Genomic DNA, 18,947 nt, shown 5'->3' on the forward strand with positions numbered 1-18,947 from the left:
CAGGTGGTGCTCTTGAACTACCGAAGTAAACGTTCCTTTAGTTCCCGTGTGAAAACGATGACACAAAGGTGCAAAGGAAGTGAACTGATGGGTTCTTGGTGGATGCTGAAAACTGTGTAATTCAAGTGAGTCATGAAAATAATAAACTGCCCCTTACTAGGACCTAAGACAAGGAGGATATGGAGGACTTGTCAAGGTCCACATCTTGTCTAAGGCTTAGAGTTCCAGCAGCCCCATTTTCTCCCTTCAACCTACTGAGGTCTAGTCGTGGTTACAAAGGGAGACTGTGCTGTTGGTGAAGGGAACACAGCCCACTCCTTCCACTCTGGCTCTGTTCTGTGCCACAGAGGGCCTCCTGCACCTGAATATGAACACTGAGCCTGAACGTACAAGTTTTGTCCACAACTCCTCCAAACAGCCATTCTCTGACTACCCTTCAAGCCGAGAAATAAGCCTACCAGTGGGTGAATCCACGCCAGAGGCCCCAGGGACCTCAGGAATGTTTGGGCCAGGTGTTAGGGGGTCCTGGTTCCTGGAAGCATGGTCTAGAAAAGGGGGACAGGTATCGGCTCAGATGTGTATGAGCCCGTGGACCCAAAACTTCCTCCTCATGGAAAAGGTGGGGGACGTCTTCTCATGAAGGCTCAGCTGCTCAGGGGTCTAGCAGGAAGGGTCATGAGAAACCTGTCCCCACACCAGGGTAGGTCCCCCAGTGTCATGGAGTTCTGTGACGCTGGGGATCCTCTCTCCCCCAATACCCCTCTTTCACAGGGGGTGGGGGAGGAGTGGGAGTGCCAGTTTTGCTAAAAAGACACTATCATTCAAACAGCTAGAAGTGCTCTGAGTTTAGAACTTGGAGCATCCAGTACCTTTTGCTATCAATTCTAGGTTTAGTCAAAAGTCAGAGGAAAAAGAAAATTCCGCTTAAAACAAAAGGAAAGTTCCACTTGGCCTCTAACCCCACCTGGTTACATATTCATAGACCGTAATCTTTCCCCACTCTTATGTTCTGTGTACACAAACAGGCCAGCATGTCACTCTGACTCTTCAGGTTACAGACTGATTAACTACGCAGGTCTGACACGGAGCAAATGCTTAGTGACTTATTAGTTCTGATTGCTATTATTCTGATTCCTTTATGTGATCTCTTCTTTTCTTTTACAGAGCAAAATGTCTTTCACACGTTCTTTTTTCTTTTATCTTACTGAGTATGTGAAGTAAATATTTTCTTTAAAATGTTGTGTTTCCTGTAAGAAAATACTTTAGTAAGATGTCCTATTAAACTCTTCACAGAGGAAACCTAAGCATGGGATCCACGTCGCATTTTCTTCTCATCTTTGTTCCATCTTTTCTGAAGTCAGCATACTGTCTTGCAAATTATAAATGCAAATGTTTATTGAATGAAGACCTACATGAGTACTTACTCCTCAATTATCCTTTTAAGCTGAGTTAGAAAATGAAGCTGGATGTGAGGCTGAAGTTCTATTAATACTTCTAAAAAACAATAAAAGCTCTGGGTTTAATGAATAGATGTTAATATTAACCTTAGTAATCATAGTTAGCATAATACTAGATTTTTCCTCTTACATTGGAAGTGAAATTTTTGATGGCAGTATTTTTACACAGTAACAAATTTTAAAACTCTCATTAAATATTCCAAAAATGTTTCAAACTTGGTAGGATCTCAACTTAAGAATAATAAGCCTATACTAATTTTTCAATGATACAGTTTAAATTGGAGTCACAAAAATGTCATTCTAGTAAGTTAAATTATCTCAAGCATTACAAATGCTTACAATACCAAATAGGTACTTATTATTCCTCAACCCTAAAATATTACAACCAAAGGTTTAATTTACTCTGAATTTTATTTATTTCTCATCTTTTCTAGATTTAAACATGTTTACCTGGTAAGGAATTTAGTACGTTATCCCAAATGAGTTTTGGATTGCCTTCCCCAGCAAAATTATGAGGATATCATCTCAGAAGCTGAGATGCCTTCAGTCTAAAGCTGCCATCAAGATGGTGGCGAACTTTCTTCAGTCTTGTTGGTGCTGCATTTCTTTGCTTTCCATAAGACAGATGAATGTCTAGTAAGCACTAAAATGACTTTAAGGTCATTCCATTGGATCTTTCATGCTGTAATTCTAAAGCAACCTCTTTGAATAGGAAGAATCCTCTGTTCTTTTCTTCTTCTAACTCTCTGGACCACAGCTCTTTTGAATTCTAAATAACTGTTAGGGATTTGTCTGACTCTGCTGTCATAGTGCTAGAGCCCAATGACAAATAACACAGAAGGAAAAGTAATTAATACTTCTTGGAGGAGAAGGCATAAGAATAATACCCTAAAAGGAACACCTTGGTTTTAAGAATCAACCTGAGGCAACCATGAGGCCTGAGGCTGCTGAAGAACATGCTTCATCCAGGAAATTATAGTTCAGTCCATCTATTCTTCCAGTAAATCCCCTGCTATGTGTTGAGGTCCTTTCGTACCAGTCATTTGTGCCTGGCAATCAGGCAGGTACATAAACACAGCCTCCAAAATACACTCTAGTGGTAGGGAGTCAGGCGTGGGGATGGCGGAGGTAGGAAGGATACAAAAACCCCAGGGGAAACTCAGGGGAAATGGAGCACTGGGGGATCCAGGAAGCCCCTAGGAGCTCCACCTGGGAGCACGCAGCTTTGTCTTCTACTTAGTGAAACCATCTCTGAGATTTCATATCCTCTGTCATTAAGGAAACTGTATCTTTTCTATCTTTGAGGGTCTTTCTGTCAATCACATGACTGTTCTGTTGTGATGACTACACACAATCGTAAGTTAAAAACAAACAACAAAATCCCTCATTCAAACAGATTTAACGTTAAGTGAAGGGAATTTAATAATGTTCCATGTATCTCTGAAATATTCAAAGATACATCTGATTTCAGGAAAGGCATGAACTAGTAGCCCAGAAATATCACCAATGACCCGATGTTGGTGCCGTGTTCCTACCCTGCTACCTCAGCGTCAGCTTCAGCAAAGGACAATTCCTCATGGTCCTAAGCCTGTTCAGCACTCCCAAGGCCTGTGCTTCCTCACTGGTAACAGCAGGGAGAACTAGCTCACGTCTATTCCAGTGTTCCCATGAAAAGCCCCGAGATTCACCCTGATTGCAATTCCTGGGTTACCTGTCTATCCCAGGTCCAAACACTGTTGCCAAAGATTAGCTTAGATGAGGTGAGGTCATAAACGCCAATCCCACGTCCAGCTTGGAATTACTCTCCCTGGAACCAACCCAGTGTTCGAGAGCCACGAAAGCTGGGAAGGCATAAAGTCCACTAGAGATGGTAACAGAAACAAAAAATTCACTCTTTCCCTCCGGCTGTGTATTTGGTACAAGATTATGCCATAATTCATTTCAAGAATATGCAAAGCAGTGCTTAAAATGGCAGAAAAAAATTGGAAGCAACTTTAATGTCTAACAATATGAAATCAGTTAAACAATTCATAGTACATTTATATAATAATTAACTTCGAGTCTCAGAACATGTTCATATTTTTAAAAATTACTGAAGACCCAAAAGAGCTTTTGTTAATGTGGGCTATATCACTACTTACCATCTTAGAAATTAAAACTGAAAAAAATTTTAATATTTATTAATTCATTTAAAAATAGGGTAGTAAATCCATTACATGTTAACATGAATACCTTAAAAAATATATCTTCCTCTTCATTTTTCCTCCCCCTCCAAATAGTGAGAAGAGTGGCATTATTGTCTGGTTTAACAGAAGTGGCTAGATTCTCAGATCTGCTTCTGCATTCAACATGGTTTGGGCTCAATATCTGAAAAAAGTCTGACCTCAAACAGGTATTTAGTTGGAAAGGGAGTATTTTAATAGCCTTTCCAGATAACTGTCAACATTCTTCTTTGAAACTATATGAAAACCGGACAAGTGTTAGCTTCTTAAAGATTGGTTACAGTGCATAATCTGAAGCCATGTATAAAGGAATTTTTTCATACTCTGCCACATTAAAATGTATTGGTCCACTGTACACTTCACATGAATCCTTCACCCATGCATGATTTTGTAAGATCATCCAGATCCAGAAAACACTGATTCACTGAGTTATGCACATTCACTGAGTTATGCAATGTTGACAAAAATCATTATTTAATGTAAAAACACTGTTCATCCTACACATCTCATAGAACAGTCTTTATGTTATGGGAACCTGTAAAATGCCCAAGTTTTCCAAAATTATAAACTTTGCTAGAAACTTCAAATTTTATCAATGGCAACAAATAACCATCATCTTGAAGTGAGGGGCTGACCCGGTTCAATTTTGAGAAAATGTCCACCAACCTCAAAGCTGAATAGCCAACCATATTTTCTGTCAATCATTCTTTTCAGTAAAATTGATATTCCACAGGAAAAAGCAACTCATTCAATTCACAACTCAAACAAGTGCGTTTCTGGAAGACGACCATCATACTTTAGGTATACTTAAAAGTGTAGCCTGAAGGTTTTACCAAGAAAACTCATTCATGTATTATCCATATAACAAAGTAAGAAAAGAAGTGAATATAAAAAGGCTTAGCAGGATATACGAAAGGGGTTAACTGATTACCTACTAGTGGAACTACTGTGATTTTTCTTTTCTTTTTTTGTTTGCTTTTCCATATCTTCTAGTTCTTCTACAACAAACATATATTTATCCTTTATTAACAACAGTAATTTTTATTCACAAAAAAGTCAATAAAATACCATATGGTGAATTGCTTAAAGTTGTATTAAGTATGATTTTACCCAACTCCATGTCAGAGTATTTGTGTTTTGGATATTTCAGTTATATGTGCTACAAAAAGAGATTGCAGAATCAAATTCTGACATTGTCAAAAATTAAGAGTGAGCAAGGTAATTAAGTAAATCAAAGTTAAAACACAGATCTTTATACCATTCAGTATGAAGGACGTTTTTTATTATTACTTGAAAAATAATAGAAATAGTTTATAAAACACAAAATCCATAGTTGTCTGGTGTAATCTGGTCTCTTGTTATATTCTTTTCCCTATTTATATGGAACACAAAATGTTTCATTTACACTCGTCTGGTCCACTAATACCATTTTTAAATGTGTATAAGAGTTCTTCTCACAATAGTAAATATAATTTGTAAAGTAACTATGATTTCTTCATTTACAAGACAGAATTTTGGTAATATTGGAATGTTTTATATCACATACACAATCACTACACAACTACTAGTCTGTTATCTATATTAAATCATTGCACATTATGTTTTCCAAATATACTGCTGAATTAAGTAAAGAGATTAAAAATAGGACAGTGCAACACAGTTTCTTAGAGCAATCTTACGGGAAACTAACTTACTATTCCATTCTATGATATACTCACTCAGGCTCTCAGAAGATTCAACTTTATGGGAATTGCACAAAGCTGTTTTAAGATACCAGCGGTTCGCTAAACAAGTGAGTTTTACTTTGAGATTAGAATAATTTTTAAACAGAAATATTACTCCCCACTCTCTTCAGAAATGAAATACAGCTTCCCTATTTTGATGCAGTAAGACACACACAATTCCTCTGGCCACTGCCAGTTCAACTAAAAAGACCCTTGTGCTTTGTTTTGCCCATTGATTTCTTGCTGATACAAGGTAAGGTCTCATTTCCTGTGGCAAACCACCCAGGTAATTTTCTCTTTGAGGTTTCAGACAAAGTCTGTAGGAAAGAAACAAAAAAATACATATATATTTGTACTGCTGAAAAATGTGTCTCAGTTGCAAAAGGTAACATGGGTTACTGTGTACACACCCAACATCCTTCCCTTGCCAAATAAAGTAATGAGATCTACAGAATTTATTTCTGGATCTAACAGTAAATGAATGAGAGAGACAAAATCACTGTGCCATTTGTTTAGGCAATTACCTGCCATCCTCTTATCTATTCTTAGACACTTAAGTGTAGACTCTCATTTAAGAAGGAAAGAACTGAATATTATTTCAGATCTATGTCCCACGGTGTACTTGATTTGGGCTGGCCAGAATGGTGAATTTAATGTTCTGAGCGGGGCACGTGCCTGGGCATGTACGTACACGTGCACATGCGCGCACGTGTACACACACACCACACACACACAGTTATATCAGGCATTTGAAAACGAAGCAGTACTCAAAAACACTTGCTGAATAAATGAAAAAAAAAGTTTTTTATTTCACAGACTCTTGAGAATCTGGTAAAAACTAGAGATCCACTTTCAGAAAAAAAGATAGTTGTACATGATACTCTGCATACTTTTAGGGGGCTTGAGCACCAAATGAAGCCTCAGAACCTGAAGTTAAAAGTCCCTGGGACAAAAAGTACACCCAAAAGCAGTGGTTGTGCACTGTATGATCTGCACACAAAAAAAACAATTTTAAATAGGTAAGTGTTCCATAAGTTAAAAATGGCATTAATCCGTGTTATCTCAGCTTGAGCACTAGCTCCTCAAACCAAGATGACCGAGAAATCCTAAACGGGTACACCCTGAAATCGGGCAGAGTGCACTGAGTTACTGGCAGCACTGGAGGCCCTTATGATCGGCTGGCCTCGTGTAAATTACAACAGGCCTGTCGGCCTCATACACAAGTACAGTTTATTCCACTGCAAGAACAAAGACCGTATCCATGTACTGTTGATCAGCTGCTTGCTAAGTTTTGTTGTGTTTTCTACGTTTAAAAATGGGTTCAAAATTTTTAAGGGTGAGGGGGAAAAAAATAAAAGATCCTTGGCAAAAAACTGCAACTTCATATTTTAAAAAGGTAAAAACTGTTAGCTATTCCAACTTAATTAAATAAATCCAGTGTAGAAGAAAGGGTTATCCACACTTTAGCAAAAGGTAAAGAGAAAAACTGGCTAAGATAGCAACTCAGGTACCATTTTCTCACAGGGAAGAGAAGACCAGGAGAACAGGTATAGTTTGACTTACAAATAATAAACATTAGGGACATAAATAGCATAGAGAAAAGGCACTTGGGTAGAGATAAAATTGGCCCAGAAATACTTCTTCTTCCCCCCCAAATCATAATAATCAAAATCCCTTGTAGCCACAGACAACTGTAATTGCTTGCAATTAGAGTTTGAACCCCTGAGGGCAACAGGAGGAAGGAAACCACTTAAAATGATGACAAAGCCAAAAAGTAAAACAGAGTGCACATCCAAACAGTAACAGAGCAGAGGGAAAAACTGGAAGTCTTGTAATTGCAGCTAAATACTTTGGAATAAGAGGGACTCTGAAACCAGACAGAGCTAGGTTTGAGTTCTGAGTCATTTGCTAAATGTATGACATTATGGGTGTTATTAAAGCTTCGATTTCTTAACACAGAAAATGAGAGTAACAGTATGTAATATCGCTGGATTATCTGGAGAGTTAAATGAGAATATATATAAAATATCAAAACACATTCTGATTCATCCTTGGTACTTATTAAAGTGGTAGCTAGTATTTCATGTCTTCCTCTCCTGTAACATTTGTATGGAATATGACCTTCAGCATTTGTCCTATCCTTATAATAATGATCTTATTTCACTGAGAAAGGGGGAAATGCTTACTTACATTGAGTGTAAATCTCAACAGTAAGTATCTGGAGAGATTTTAATTATGAGGTCTAATAACAAAAACAATGCTTTTTAGTGACAATTTCCTTCATTAGTAGAAGACTAAAATTCCCAGCAATCATAATAAAAATGTCAGTGGGTTTTTACATCTTTTTGATACTCCAAATTCTGTTAACAAACTACTATCATTAAGTTGAGAATACAAAACAGTAACTCATTTACTGATTACATGTGCACATACGTATTTAAGCAACAGAGAAAAATGTACATTATATTTGCATTTATTTCATCTAAAAACTAAGATAAACCAAGGCATATAAATTATCAAGCATAATGTATTTGTCATAAAAACTATTTTAAATAGATCAATTTACCTGTGATGGAGGGTCTGTAAATAACTCTTCCATTTCTGAATTGCTGAGTGGCTCATTAAAAGTTAGTTTTTGTGAATTTCTGTGACTCTCATCTTTCAGTGAAAAATCATACGGATGCTTTCCATCAACCTTTAAAATGTTTATGGAATACAAAATAGTTACTGCACTGCACTACGTTCTTACGGGTTAAAAAACTATGCCTAAAAAAGTAGAGCATAAATGCACATTATTCTGACATGACTATATACAAAACTAACTGAAGTACAGAATTTAAAAAGACCAGTTCCTCTTATTTTTAAGCTATTCAGAAAGGAGTTTTTAACTGTTGGAAATCCTATAAGTATTACCGTAGAACTGAGATAAAGTCCCTAACTCTCTAATATAAATATTAGCAACCACCTACCACCATTCTGAATTTATCATCTAGGAACTAAAGTAATTTTTTAGTTAATTATTAGTTTTCACAAACTTTTATCACACAATCAAGTTACTTTAGACCTAGAAAATAGTAAAGGTCAAATTTTCAAGTCTCTACAATCATTTAGTAGAGTCACATTGTCAAAGATGTTATTCTCTGATTACTATTTATTTACCTCATATAACATATAGAGCAGTAATTTTCAAAGCATTTGATTTTAATAAAATATACCATGTAAAATAATACTAAATTCATGGTCTTTCTCTAATCATGGACCATTAGTAACAATTATATTTATACCTGAGATATTCTATACACCAGGAACAGAGCATGATGAATGACAGAAAGATGGACTAACTCGTTTGAGGAGGTATTTATAATAGAGCTGGTCTTTATTTTCATTAACCACATAAACTACCATATGCTTAAAGCCTATATGAAATACATCTATGAAAGAAACAGAACTTCCCGGCTATATAGTCAATAGCAGGTAGAAGTGGAGCTGATATTCCACACAAGAAGCTAAATAGATGGGCTGTATTCCCCTTTTGTGTCTTTTAAAGAGTCTTTTCTCAGATCAGACTTAGGAAATGCAAAGGAAATAAAGCACCCAGATTAAAAAAAAAAAAAAAAGTAACCTTATATCAGAATTTCTAACAGTTCAAAAACTCAGCATTCTGGTATTAGAGTATGCAAATTGAACAGTCTGACACCATATGAAAATTCCACATATAATTAACACCTTGGAATTAATGTCTGCCTCTTCCTTGCTTCTCTTAGAATTTGAATAGCTTGCTTCAGAGTTGGGGAAACACCTCTTCTTGTTGGAATCACATGAAGATTGGCAGAACAGTCTGCTGTCACAGTCTTTTTCCAGGATCTCAATTGCCATGTGGATAAGGTATGTGTCAATGTTTTCAGGAACATACATTTTAATTAGTTTAATTTTATTTACATCTATAAAGGATGGGGGAAAAAAAAGATTTAAAAATAAACTACACAGAACACTGCCAAAAACCTATGAGCTGGAAATAGTGAAATATTTTGTAGAAAGGATGGAGGAAGGTGGCCAAAAAACGTTCTTCTTTCAAATGCCTATCCCCGTACAGAACGGAAATGGAGTAAAACATGTCCCCTCACTCCTGTACCATCTGCACCCCTGCCTCCAAGACCCCAAGTCAGGTCAGGCCATCAACTCTGCATAAATTATGTTTCAAACTGTCTTTTGAGGACTGCCCTGAGACTCAAACCCACCATACACAGAATTGTTTCTAAAGGAATTATGCTTCAAATCCCAAATATCAAGTATAAGTTAATTTTAAGAAAATAACTTATCCTCAAAATAGAAGCTAATCATACTTGTAAATAGATGCTAATAAAAAGGATTCTTTCAATGGACTGAGTAGCATAACAAAACACATCAATTATTCAAAATGCCTATTGATTAAATAAGTTTTCTGGGAAAGACAGAGCTTATTTTCAGATCTTACTTGCCCTAACTTTCCATGTAAGTAAGTGCTGAAGGGTAAAATAATGAAGACTGCCTGCAAGCCTTAGGTGCTTTAAAAGAGATCATATTACCCCTACTTTTGTGGCAGGTCCCTTGGAAGCCACCCTTAATTTTCCGGTTACATGCACATAAAGAATGAAATTATTCAGAGTATCATCCAGATACCTCATTAAATACTCTGCTTCATTTATTATTAAGCATAGTTAGACTCTCAACTCCATAAAAGCAGCTTAAAATCATATAAACATGGAAAAAACTAAAAGAATAAAAAGGTACAGAATTCCTTAAAATATTAGATTACAAGAACAAAACCTACTTAGCAAATAAGGTAGCATGAAAATAACAGGTAACAATTTCTCAATTCATGAATACACTATTTTTAGGTATAAGATTATGTTATAATAGAATATAGAACATTCTCAATTCATTGCCATAATTTAAATGCCAACAAACTTGTTCACTGAGACACCAAATTATGTGATATGGCTACAGTTAAGTAAAAAGATGAAAATAACATATCTGAATTTTTAATATGGCAGGTGTATCTTCATTTCTTATTGTAATTTATAACTCAACAATGTTTCCTCCAGTAAGAGAACAGACAGTATTTTATCAAGGAAAGAAACAGTATTTTATGAAGGAAAGGAAGAATTCAAAAATAAAATTTCACATCAATAAATGATATTTTACAGACTATAAACACACAGTCAAAAGAAATAACGTTTAGAGTTCATGGTTCTCATCTTAACTTTCTCAATTTTGGCTTTTGAAGTAAACCACAATAATGTACTTTTTCATATTATTTGTACAACCTATGTACAGTGTATTGACAGGAAGATGAAATGTGTTTGATAAGTATAATTTAAAGTATCTTCTATGGTTCTTTGTAATTGCAATTTAATATTTAACTCTGAATGAAAATATATCTGCTATACTCAGTGTATAGTACTAAAAATAAATGCTTTAACTAAGAAGAGAAACTTCAGCTCCCAGGCACTAACTCAGATGACCACTGCCCAGACTCGCCTCTGAGTCTCTCCTGATTCTGCACCTCTGAAGTTGGTAACAGAAGAAATGGAGGTATTCCTTCTTTTGACATTGAGTCAAATCTTGCTCAAGCCTAGAACAAATGCTGCCTTTGAAGGGGACTTAAATATTTTTGTTCTGATCAGTTAAGTATAGTATTAATTGTGCTTTCAGAGCGTGATCTTTTTTCCATTATTTCCAAATTTTGGGGAGAACTATATATTTGTTCCCAAGTGGGAAAGAATTTGAGGTAATAAAAAGTTTAATTATTTGCACTACAGCATATAAGACTTTTTGTATGTCCACTGCTTTGTCCTAACAGTCTAAAAAAAAATTTATCAGATTTATTGAATTATAGCACACTTAGTTTACATTTGTACATTTAGGGGGAAGTCCTTCTCATGTACCTCACCTTGACTTCCGTTAAAAAAAAAAGGTTCATAATTTTAAAATAGGCGTATTTTTAAATATTTTGCAGGACAAGCAAAGGGGCCTGATCCCCATGAGCACATTGTTCTGCAGCAAAGTGATAAGAGGAAGCCTTTCCACAAGGGGCCCAGGAGAGCTTGGTCCATCCCTTCAAGGCCACAGTGACTGACACCACTGACTGCATGACTAGAATGGCTACTTAAGTGAAACCAATGGCAAGGAATCAGAAAGGTTTAGGAAAAAACTAGGAGTCAGTAAGCTAAGGGGAATGAATATGGGGAGGGAAATGTATTTTTTTTTCCAGTGATGAGGTGGAAATTAGAAAAGGATGAAAGCACACTGTTTCGGAGATGGGTGTGGAAGTTGTAATCTGAAGCTGAAAAGGAAAACAAGAATTTCTCAAGATTCATACTTTCCTCTGAGTGATAATGGGAAGAAGGACTTTTTCTAAACCAGTAAAAACGCATTACAAGAGTTAAGTTCTCCTAGTAGCATAACTGGTTAATGCTATTAGAGTGGAAACTATTAGTGGATTGCTTGTTTACGTCATCTGGGTTCAGTGACTCAGGTCACTAAGGCTGCAGGCCAGGGGCACGGTTATCACCTGAGTTGATGGGAGGGCTTCGGATAACGTCAGCAATAATCTTCTGAACCTGTGGAGTCAGGCCCGCTCGCTCCACATCGACTGGGTAGCCAGCTTTCACCGCTTGGGACAAGTGCGTGCCAACTGTTGTGAGAGGCAGAGTCCTGTTCTGAGCTATATGTTCCTAGAGAAACAGCAGCAAGACAACCAGTGAGTTTTTCAATGTTTCCACTGTACTGGATGGAAATACACTGTCCAAAACTTGCAGTAAAGGTTCACTGAGAAATAAACAGTGAACTAAACCTTCACTTACATTCTTCATCTTAACTATTTCTTTACAACTACTCATGTTATAGAATGCCACAGGTGCTACTTTTTATACTTCGTATATTGAATAAAACAATCTCCCAACTTTAGCTAAGAAATCAGTCTTCATCCCTCCGTAATTATTCGCTTTTAAAATTAGTGACAGAGTAGTCATTCTATTTAAGTCTAATAGCTGCCACAACCTTTTAAAAATGTAGTAAACCATAATCCAATAATCTATATACTTGAAATAACACATGGTACTTAAATTACATGAATTTCCAAGAAGACAAATCCTTAAATGCTTAGTGATACATAAAGCTCCAAGTGTATTCTATAAAAGGTTCTCAAGAAGACTAAAAGGTGCTTTATACTGGCTCTATTCATAACATAATAATAACCACAATTTAACAAGGGCTGTCATCCTTTGCCAAGTATTGAATTTAACATGAATTGTGCTAAATTAAGGACACTGTTACATATTTATGTAGCTTTTAAACAAATGTAGCTCCAAATCCATTTAAGATGTGTGTTAGATAAAACATTCTTTTAAACATTCAGAAAGTTTAGTCAGTCAGCTCCAAATTATTTCACAATATTCTCTTTTAATACACCTTGAAAGTCTGAATTTGGACTGTACTTCTATGAATGTTGATACCTTCACAGAACAGAGCATTTAAAGCAATATTTTCATCCTTTAAAGGTAGGTTTTAAGTTACTTTCATTAAATGTCTACCCTTTTCTACTAGACAGTGTGCACCATGTGTGCATAATATCAGGGTTATTTGATACCAGGCATCATATTACCTAAAACTAATTATATTATTGCTCCTGATTAATTAGCGCTTAGACATGTTTAATTTTGTGGTTAACTGGCAAGACCTCCTCAGACTCCTGGGAGGTACAGATAATTACACCACGATATTTCACAATAACTTACAAGCAAATCATAGCAAAAGACATAAATGAAAATATAGAGCTCTTTACACTTTTACCTATGCATATGTAACATAATACATGAAGCCTCACAGCCCGGCTGAGTCAGGGAATACAATTTATTCAGAAATTCTGGAAGCTATTCCATATTTTCTTAGTAATTATATACAGTTATACCATACACATATGATCAAATTGTATATATACAAGCATGTTCACATGTACATGTAAGCTTTTTTAAATAAGAGATTGAACTTAAAGTTCCTATTTATCATGTAATTTGTTTCAAAAATAGTACAATGGAATTAATTTGATTTCTTGTGTAATGGCTTTTGTACTTTTAATTAAGGAGTTTGACTACGTAATTAGAACATCTATTAAGTGACTAAGACAAGCTGTGGACTGTTTATTCTTGTTTCTATTGGACCTTAACCAGAAGACAAAGTGTGTAACAGAGCCTAGTGTATGGGACACAGAACAGGAAAAGCAGGCCCTGGACCGCAGAGCTGCGTCCAAATCAATTTAATGTCCAAGAGAACAGGAATGCAAGCTAGTTAAACTGAGCTCAAGCCTCATTCTGCCTCATTCCACTAATGTATACTCTTCCTTTTGTATATTAAAAAAAAAAAAAAAAAAAACTCAACAAATCCTTAAAGACTTATGCCAGAACAATGAAGAAACATTAACTATGGCCATTTTTCATGTAATCAGATTTTTTTCAAAGAGCAACAAGTAGACATAGTTAAAGAAAGAGAACATTACACTAGAGGAGATAGCATGAAAAGCAAGTTTGTTGAATTTTTTTTAAAACTAATTTCTAGCCTCTTGGATATCCTTCCAGAGACACTCTGTGCACTCTGTGTGCATACACAAGGATATGTGAATATATAAACGTGCGTATACATACATACATTTACATGTATGTGTTCACACCACTCTTCATCTTCCCTTTTTTGTTTTTACTTAATATATTTTGGAGATTATTTCTTTATCAGTACATGTAAGAATAGTTACATATATATAATAGTTATATAATATATATATAGTTATATATATCAGTACATATACTAATAGAGTCTTAAAATACAGCTGTTTCAGTATCCCTAAGCTATAAATGTGTTCATCAGTACCTCTGATACAACCTCTATAAAATAATCATGGTCAAACTATACTTGCTGTTTTCACTTAACTGACAGAAGTAGGTTTAGCAGGAAAAGAAAATGACATTCTGTTCTAAAGTTAATTATAAAATGAAACAATATAAAATATTGTAGGATAAGAATAAATTTATCCAAAGTCACAACTTTAATATTGAAAAGCTGACCAAATGCACATTTTAGATAAATTTAAAAATTCCCTCTAATTTGAAAGTAACACTTACCAAAGACATTTTCTTTTCCTGGAATAAAGAGTATGTGATGGCCTCAGACTGTGAAAGTGAGTGTGCTTCATTTTTCCCCACCAGACTTCTATTCTGTTCTTCCTGAGGTTTCGTACTTGGAAAGAGGTCTGTCTACAAAATTTTAAATGGACCACAAATGATCAATAATAATATCAATATAGTGATAGAATATCAACATGATCATTAGCCATCAGGGGAAAAAAATAACACAAATAAAACCTCTAAGGAACAGCCCCAAATTCCCGTTTTATAAGGAGCTCAAGAAGAAGTTTTTTTATTTTTTAAAATATTGATTTAAAATGGCAAAGTAAGGCTAGAGGGAATAAGTTTTAAATAAAATATTTATAATGACAAACATGGCTATAGAACTAGAAATTCCTAGTCTTCCCTAAGCCAGTAATAAAGAATAAAAAATGATCTATAATGTGGACTACTCTGCCTCTGAATTAGTCCCGTAATCCCCTGGAAGTGAATACTGAATGAATTAACAGAATTAATATTCAAATTCAGGTACTATAGTCACAAATTCTGCTAATGTATCATAAGGGATTATATCATAACTATATGTGTGTCTGTGTGTGTGTGTGCGCACACACATGCACGCGCCTATATATAGTTTTAAAAGATACATCCAAACGTGGCTGTAAACTCAAAGCATTATGTAAATTTTAAAATATGGTTCCTTAAGAGACATTTAAAAGAAAAAAAGGGGAGATAGACTGAAAAATAAGATTAATGAAGAAATACTAGAATTTTTCTAAAACCTGAAAAGAAGGTAAAAGACCAAATGATAGCTATGATAGAACTGTATGATGGATGATTCACAGAAATACATGAATAGTTTCCCTCCTAATTGCCAACTCTGCCTTACAAAACATGGGAACTAATACTAAATTAAAAGGACTAAATCTGAGAGAACTTGGCTTATTGTAACCCACACCAGTCCAGCCCCACCATAAACAAGTCAGGGTGCACACTAGTGCGCAGCTCTCTGGGACAACCGCAGCTTGGGGAAGAAAGAGGCCAGATAACACAAGCCCGAAAGTCTACAGGTTGTTTCTCGGTGAGCCTAGATTTGTAAGGAAGAACATTTTTTATTAAGTGACAGCGAAGTGTTCCCATTTGGGACCTTAACGCTGTCGAATTTGGCCTTAACTTTCTAGGAAGGCCAAACTCCACTAGCCAGATTCCTTAGGACCACAGTGTAGTCTATACCTGGAGGCAACAATGGGCTACCCCTCTACCAAGGTCTTAGACATGAGGCCACTGTGATTCATACTGGCAACTCCATCAAGATTTCAAAATCATGATATCATCTGTTAGTGTGTGACTAATGGGTTCAGGAACATCCAAAACCCTCAGCAAAGTGAAATGAGTGGAATAATCTCAATAAGGTAGGGCTAGAATGTGATTCTAATAAGCAAAACTCTAAAACTCTAATCAGATCATGCTCTCCATAAGTAGAACACTATGTGAACAGAGAGAGATCAGTTACGGAAACACAAATAGGAAAGGCAGAAGGGCAAAAGTTGGTAATGCCAATCCAAGCACTGTTCAGATGAGACGGCGTCTTGGCTAACTAGATTTGAATGCAGGCAGACTTCGGAGATACTGCAGGTACGTTTCTAGACCACCACAAAAAAGCAAGTATCACAATAAAGCAAGTCACACAAATTTTGGGGTTTCCTAGTGCATATAAACATTACGTTTACACAATATTGTAGTCTATTAAGTGTGTAACAGCATTATGTCCTAAAAAAAAACCATATGCATACCTTAATTTAAAAAATACTTCATTACTGAAAAACGTTAACCTTCTTCGGAGCCTTCGGTGAGTTGTAATCTTTTTGCAATAGTAACATCAAAGATCACAGATCACAGATCACCATAACAAACGTAATAATAATGAAAAGTTTGAAATACTGTGAGAATTACCAAAATGTGACAGACGAGAAGAGAGCAAAAGCTGTTGGAGAAATGGTGCCCATTGATTTGCTCAAAGCAAGGGTGCCACAAACCTTCGTTTTGTTAAAAAAAAAAAAAAAAAAAAAGTGCACTATCTGTGAAGTGCAATAAAACGAGGTCTGCCCGTATTATAGCCTCCTTGGCGGCCATGTATGAGATTGCCTCATTCTGCCTTTGCTGCTGAGAGACGACTTAAGACCATCAGAATTTCCCCAGTTATATTCCAGGCCTGCTAAACAACTTTCAGATGAGCTGGCTTCCTAGATCTAATCTCCTTCGCTGGGAGCAAACACACTGGTTGGGTCAAGTGAAACTTCCCAGTTGTATTTCTCACTCTAAATTGAATGAGTTTGCATTCTAATACTTACACTTATATTTATGTTTATACACACACACACACACACAAAAGCAAGCTCACAGAGAAGAAGAATGCAAATCTACTCCCCAAAACACAGCCACTCTGTGATAAGACATTTAAGTCTTCAAAGATTACAAGGATGAGGACTGACCACTAGACCAGACCATGGCAAACACCACAGTGTGAGTAGCCGGCTAAGCTCCTCCAGAAAATGTGTATTTTGTCCTGATGCGTGTTTCTGAAAAACTGCAACACACAACTATTCTGACGCTTTAAAACAGAAACAGAAATATATAACACTGGGCTCTATTTTATATTGGGACTACAACAAACAGTAAGGAAAACCAAGTGGCTACGCTCCTTACCAGCTGAGAGCCAGGGTAACTTTACAGCTTTAATTTCTACCTACATTTGAAAGGAACCTAAAATATAATACTTATTCAAATTTTAAAACAAAACCTCCCAACAAAATAGACAGACGTGAACAGCCTGGACAACTGCTTTAGTATCATCTTAAGAATTAGGTAACTAGCGGTTACCAATAGGGAAAGAGGTGAGGGAGACACAAGAGAGAGGAAGGGAGTTAAGAGGTACCAACTACTGGGTATAAAATAAGTTATAAGGATGTAATGTACAGCACAGGGAACACAGTTATTATCTTAAAATAATGATAAATAGAGTATAATTTGTAAAAATGTCAAAACACTACGTTGTACATCTGAAACTAGTGTAACACTGGATGTCAACTGTACTTCCATGTAACTAACATGTTTTTATAACCGATTTACTACAGAAACTATCTGAATTCATTTTTGGGTTTTTTTGGGAGGGGTTTTTTTTTTGGTTGGTTTTATGGAGGTCCTGGGGATTGAACCCAGGACCTCGTGTGTGCTGAGCCTGTGCTCTGTTACTGAGCTATACCATGCCTTCTGAATTCATTTTCCAAGTGTCCAGTGTGGAAATGAAATTTAAGGGAGAAAATGTTGCTTTTAAAAGGTGTTTTGGAATTTTTTTTTAAAAGTTGATTCTCTCAGGGATCCTGCAAACCACAGTATTTTACCTGAACACCATTTATTTGACAGAAATGATTGATAACTTCCAACAGAGAGGCCAACATCGTAGCTTTGCCTTCAGAAACACCATCGATCCTTTTCACATTTTCAACTGTAGAAGGTCTGTTGTTTAAGAAAATGAAAAAGTCCAAAAACCAATGAGACATTACCACTCCAGCAACACAGCTGACATTTAGCTTCACAGTGACACTCAATAAACATGCATTTTTCACAACAACCAAAAATCATGTATAAAACAAGCAATAGTGTTTTATGATGTCTTTCTTTGCTTTCCACCATTTAAAGATTTGGGTGTTTTTTTTTTTAGCAATTTATGAATAAAAATACCATTAACAGCATCACAAAAACACAATACTAACTGGTAAACATGCCATTATCATAAAGAAACAGGCTAATTTCTACCTGATTACTGATCTTATCATTACTATTATTTTCATACATATGAAAAGATTCTAACTGAGGACAACTAAGAGGCTAAGAGACTCAGAAGAAAATCTCATTCATTATTTACACAGTGTTTATTTGTAACAATAAACCTGCTAACTACTTCAGGCTTTTAATTCAACATTTTTTATTGTGTCCAATATGCAAGAGACTGTATGGTGCCTTCTTTCAAAAAAATCTGCCAATCTAATGATTACTCCCTTTCCTTGAAGTATCTTCACTGAATATTTAAGTGTGTCTTTGAATATTTATTTTTAACAAAAAAATTATTGTAAGATATAAGCACTATGTAATATCATTAGAAAATTCTACTCTGAAGTAACATTGCTTGGATGAAATTTAGTAACAGAAACAATTTTTTTTTAAGGAAGTACAAAAGCTGACTATCTTGGGGAAATTACCAAGCAACTATCTTGGGGAAATAATTTCTAAATGTTTATTAACTACCTAGTGATTACTAGGCATTGTGTAGGTGCTTTCGAAAACACACAAAAAAATGAGGAATATAGTATCTTTATCACAGAGATT

At 35.7% G+C, this 18,947-nt stretch overlaps 1 protein-coding gene across 4 annotated transcripts in view; it reads right to left on the reverse strand.

Moving 5' to 3' along the window:
* Positions 1–4,934: 4,934 nt before the first annotated feature.
* The window catches only part of WRN (WRN RecQ like helicase), an 89,524-nt gene continuing 75,511 nt past the window's right edge, over positions 4,935–18,947 (reverse strand). For 3 of the 4 annotated variants that reach the window (XM_014567632.2, XM_032468672.1, XM_014567630.2), the window contains 6 exons: positions 17,963–18,077; positions 14,559–14,690; positions 11,957–12,119; positions 9,130–9,344; positions 7,970–8,098; positions 4,935–5,720 (listed from right to left, as the gene is read on the reverse strand). In XM_014567632.2, the coding sequence (XP_014423118.1) occupies positions 5,601–5,720; positions 7,970–8,098; positions 9,130–9,344; positions 11,957–12,119; positions 14,559–14,690; positions 17,963–18,077 (874 nt within the window). In that variant the 3' untranslated portion in view covers positions 4,935–5,600. The remainder of the gene's footprint in view (positions 5,721–7,969; positions 8,099–9,129; positions 9,345–11,956; positions 12,120–14,558; positions 14,691–17,962; positions 18,078–18,947) is intronic. The other variant, XM_014567633.2, reaches the window with a different exon arrangement.

The sequence above is a fragment of the Camelus ferus genome, chromosome 26, assembly GCF_009834535.1.
Source record: "Camelus ferus isolate YT-003-E chromosome 26, BCGSAC_Cfer_1.0, whole genome shotgun sequence".
Lineage (NCBI taxonomy): Eukaryota > Metazoa > Chordata > Mammalia > Artiodactyla > Camelidae > Camelus > Camelus ferus.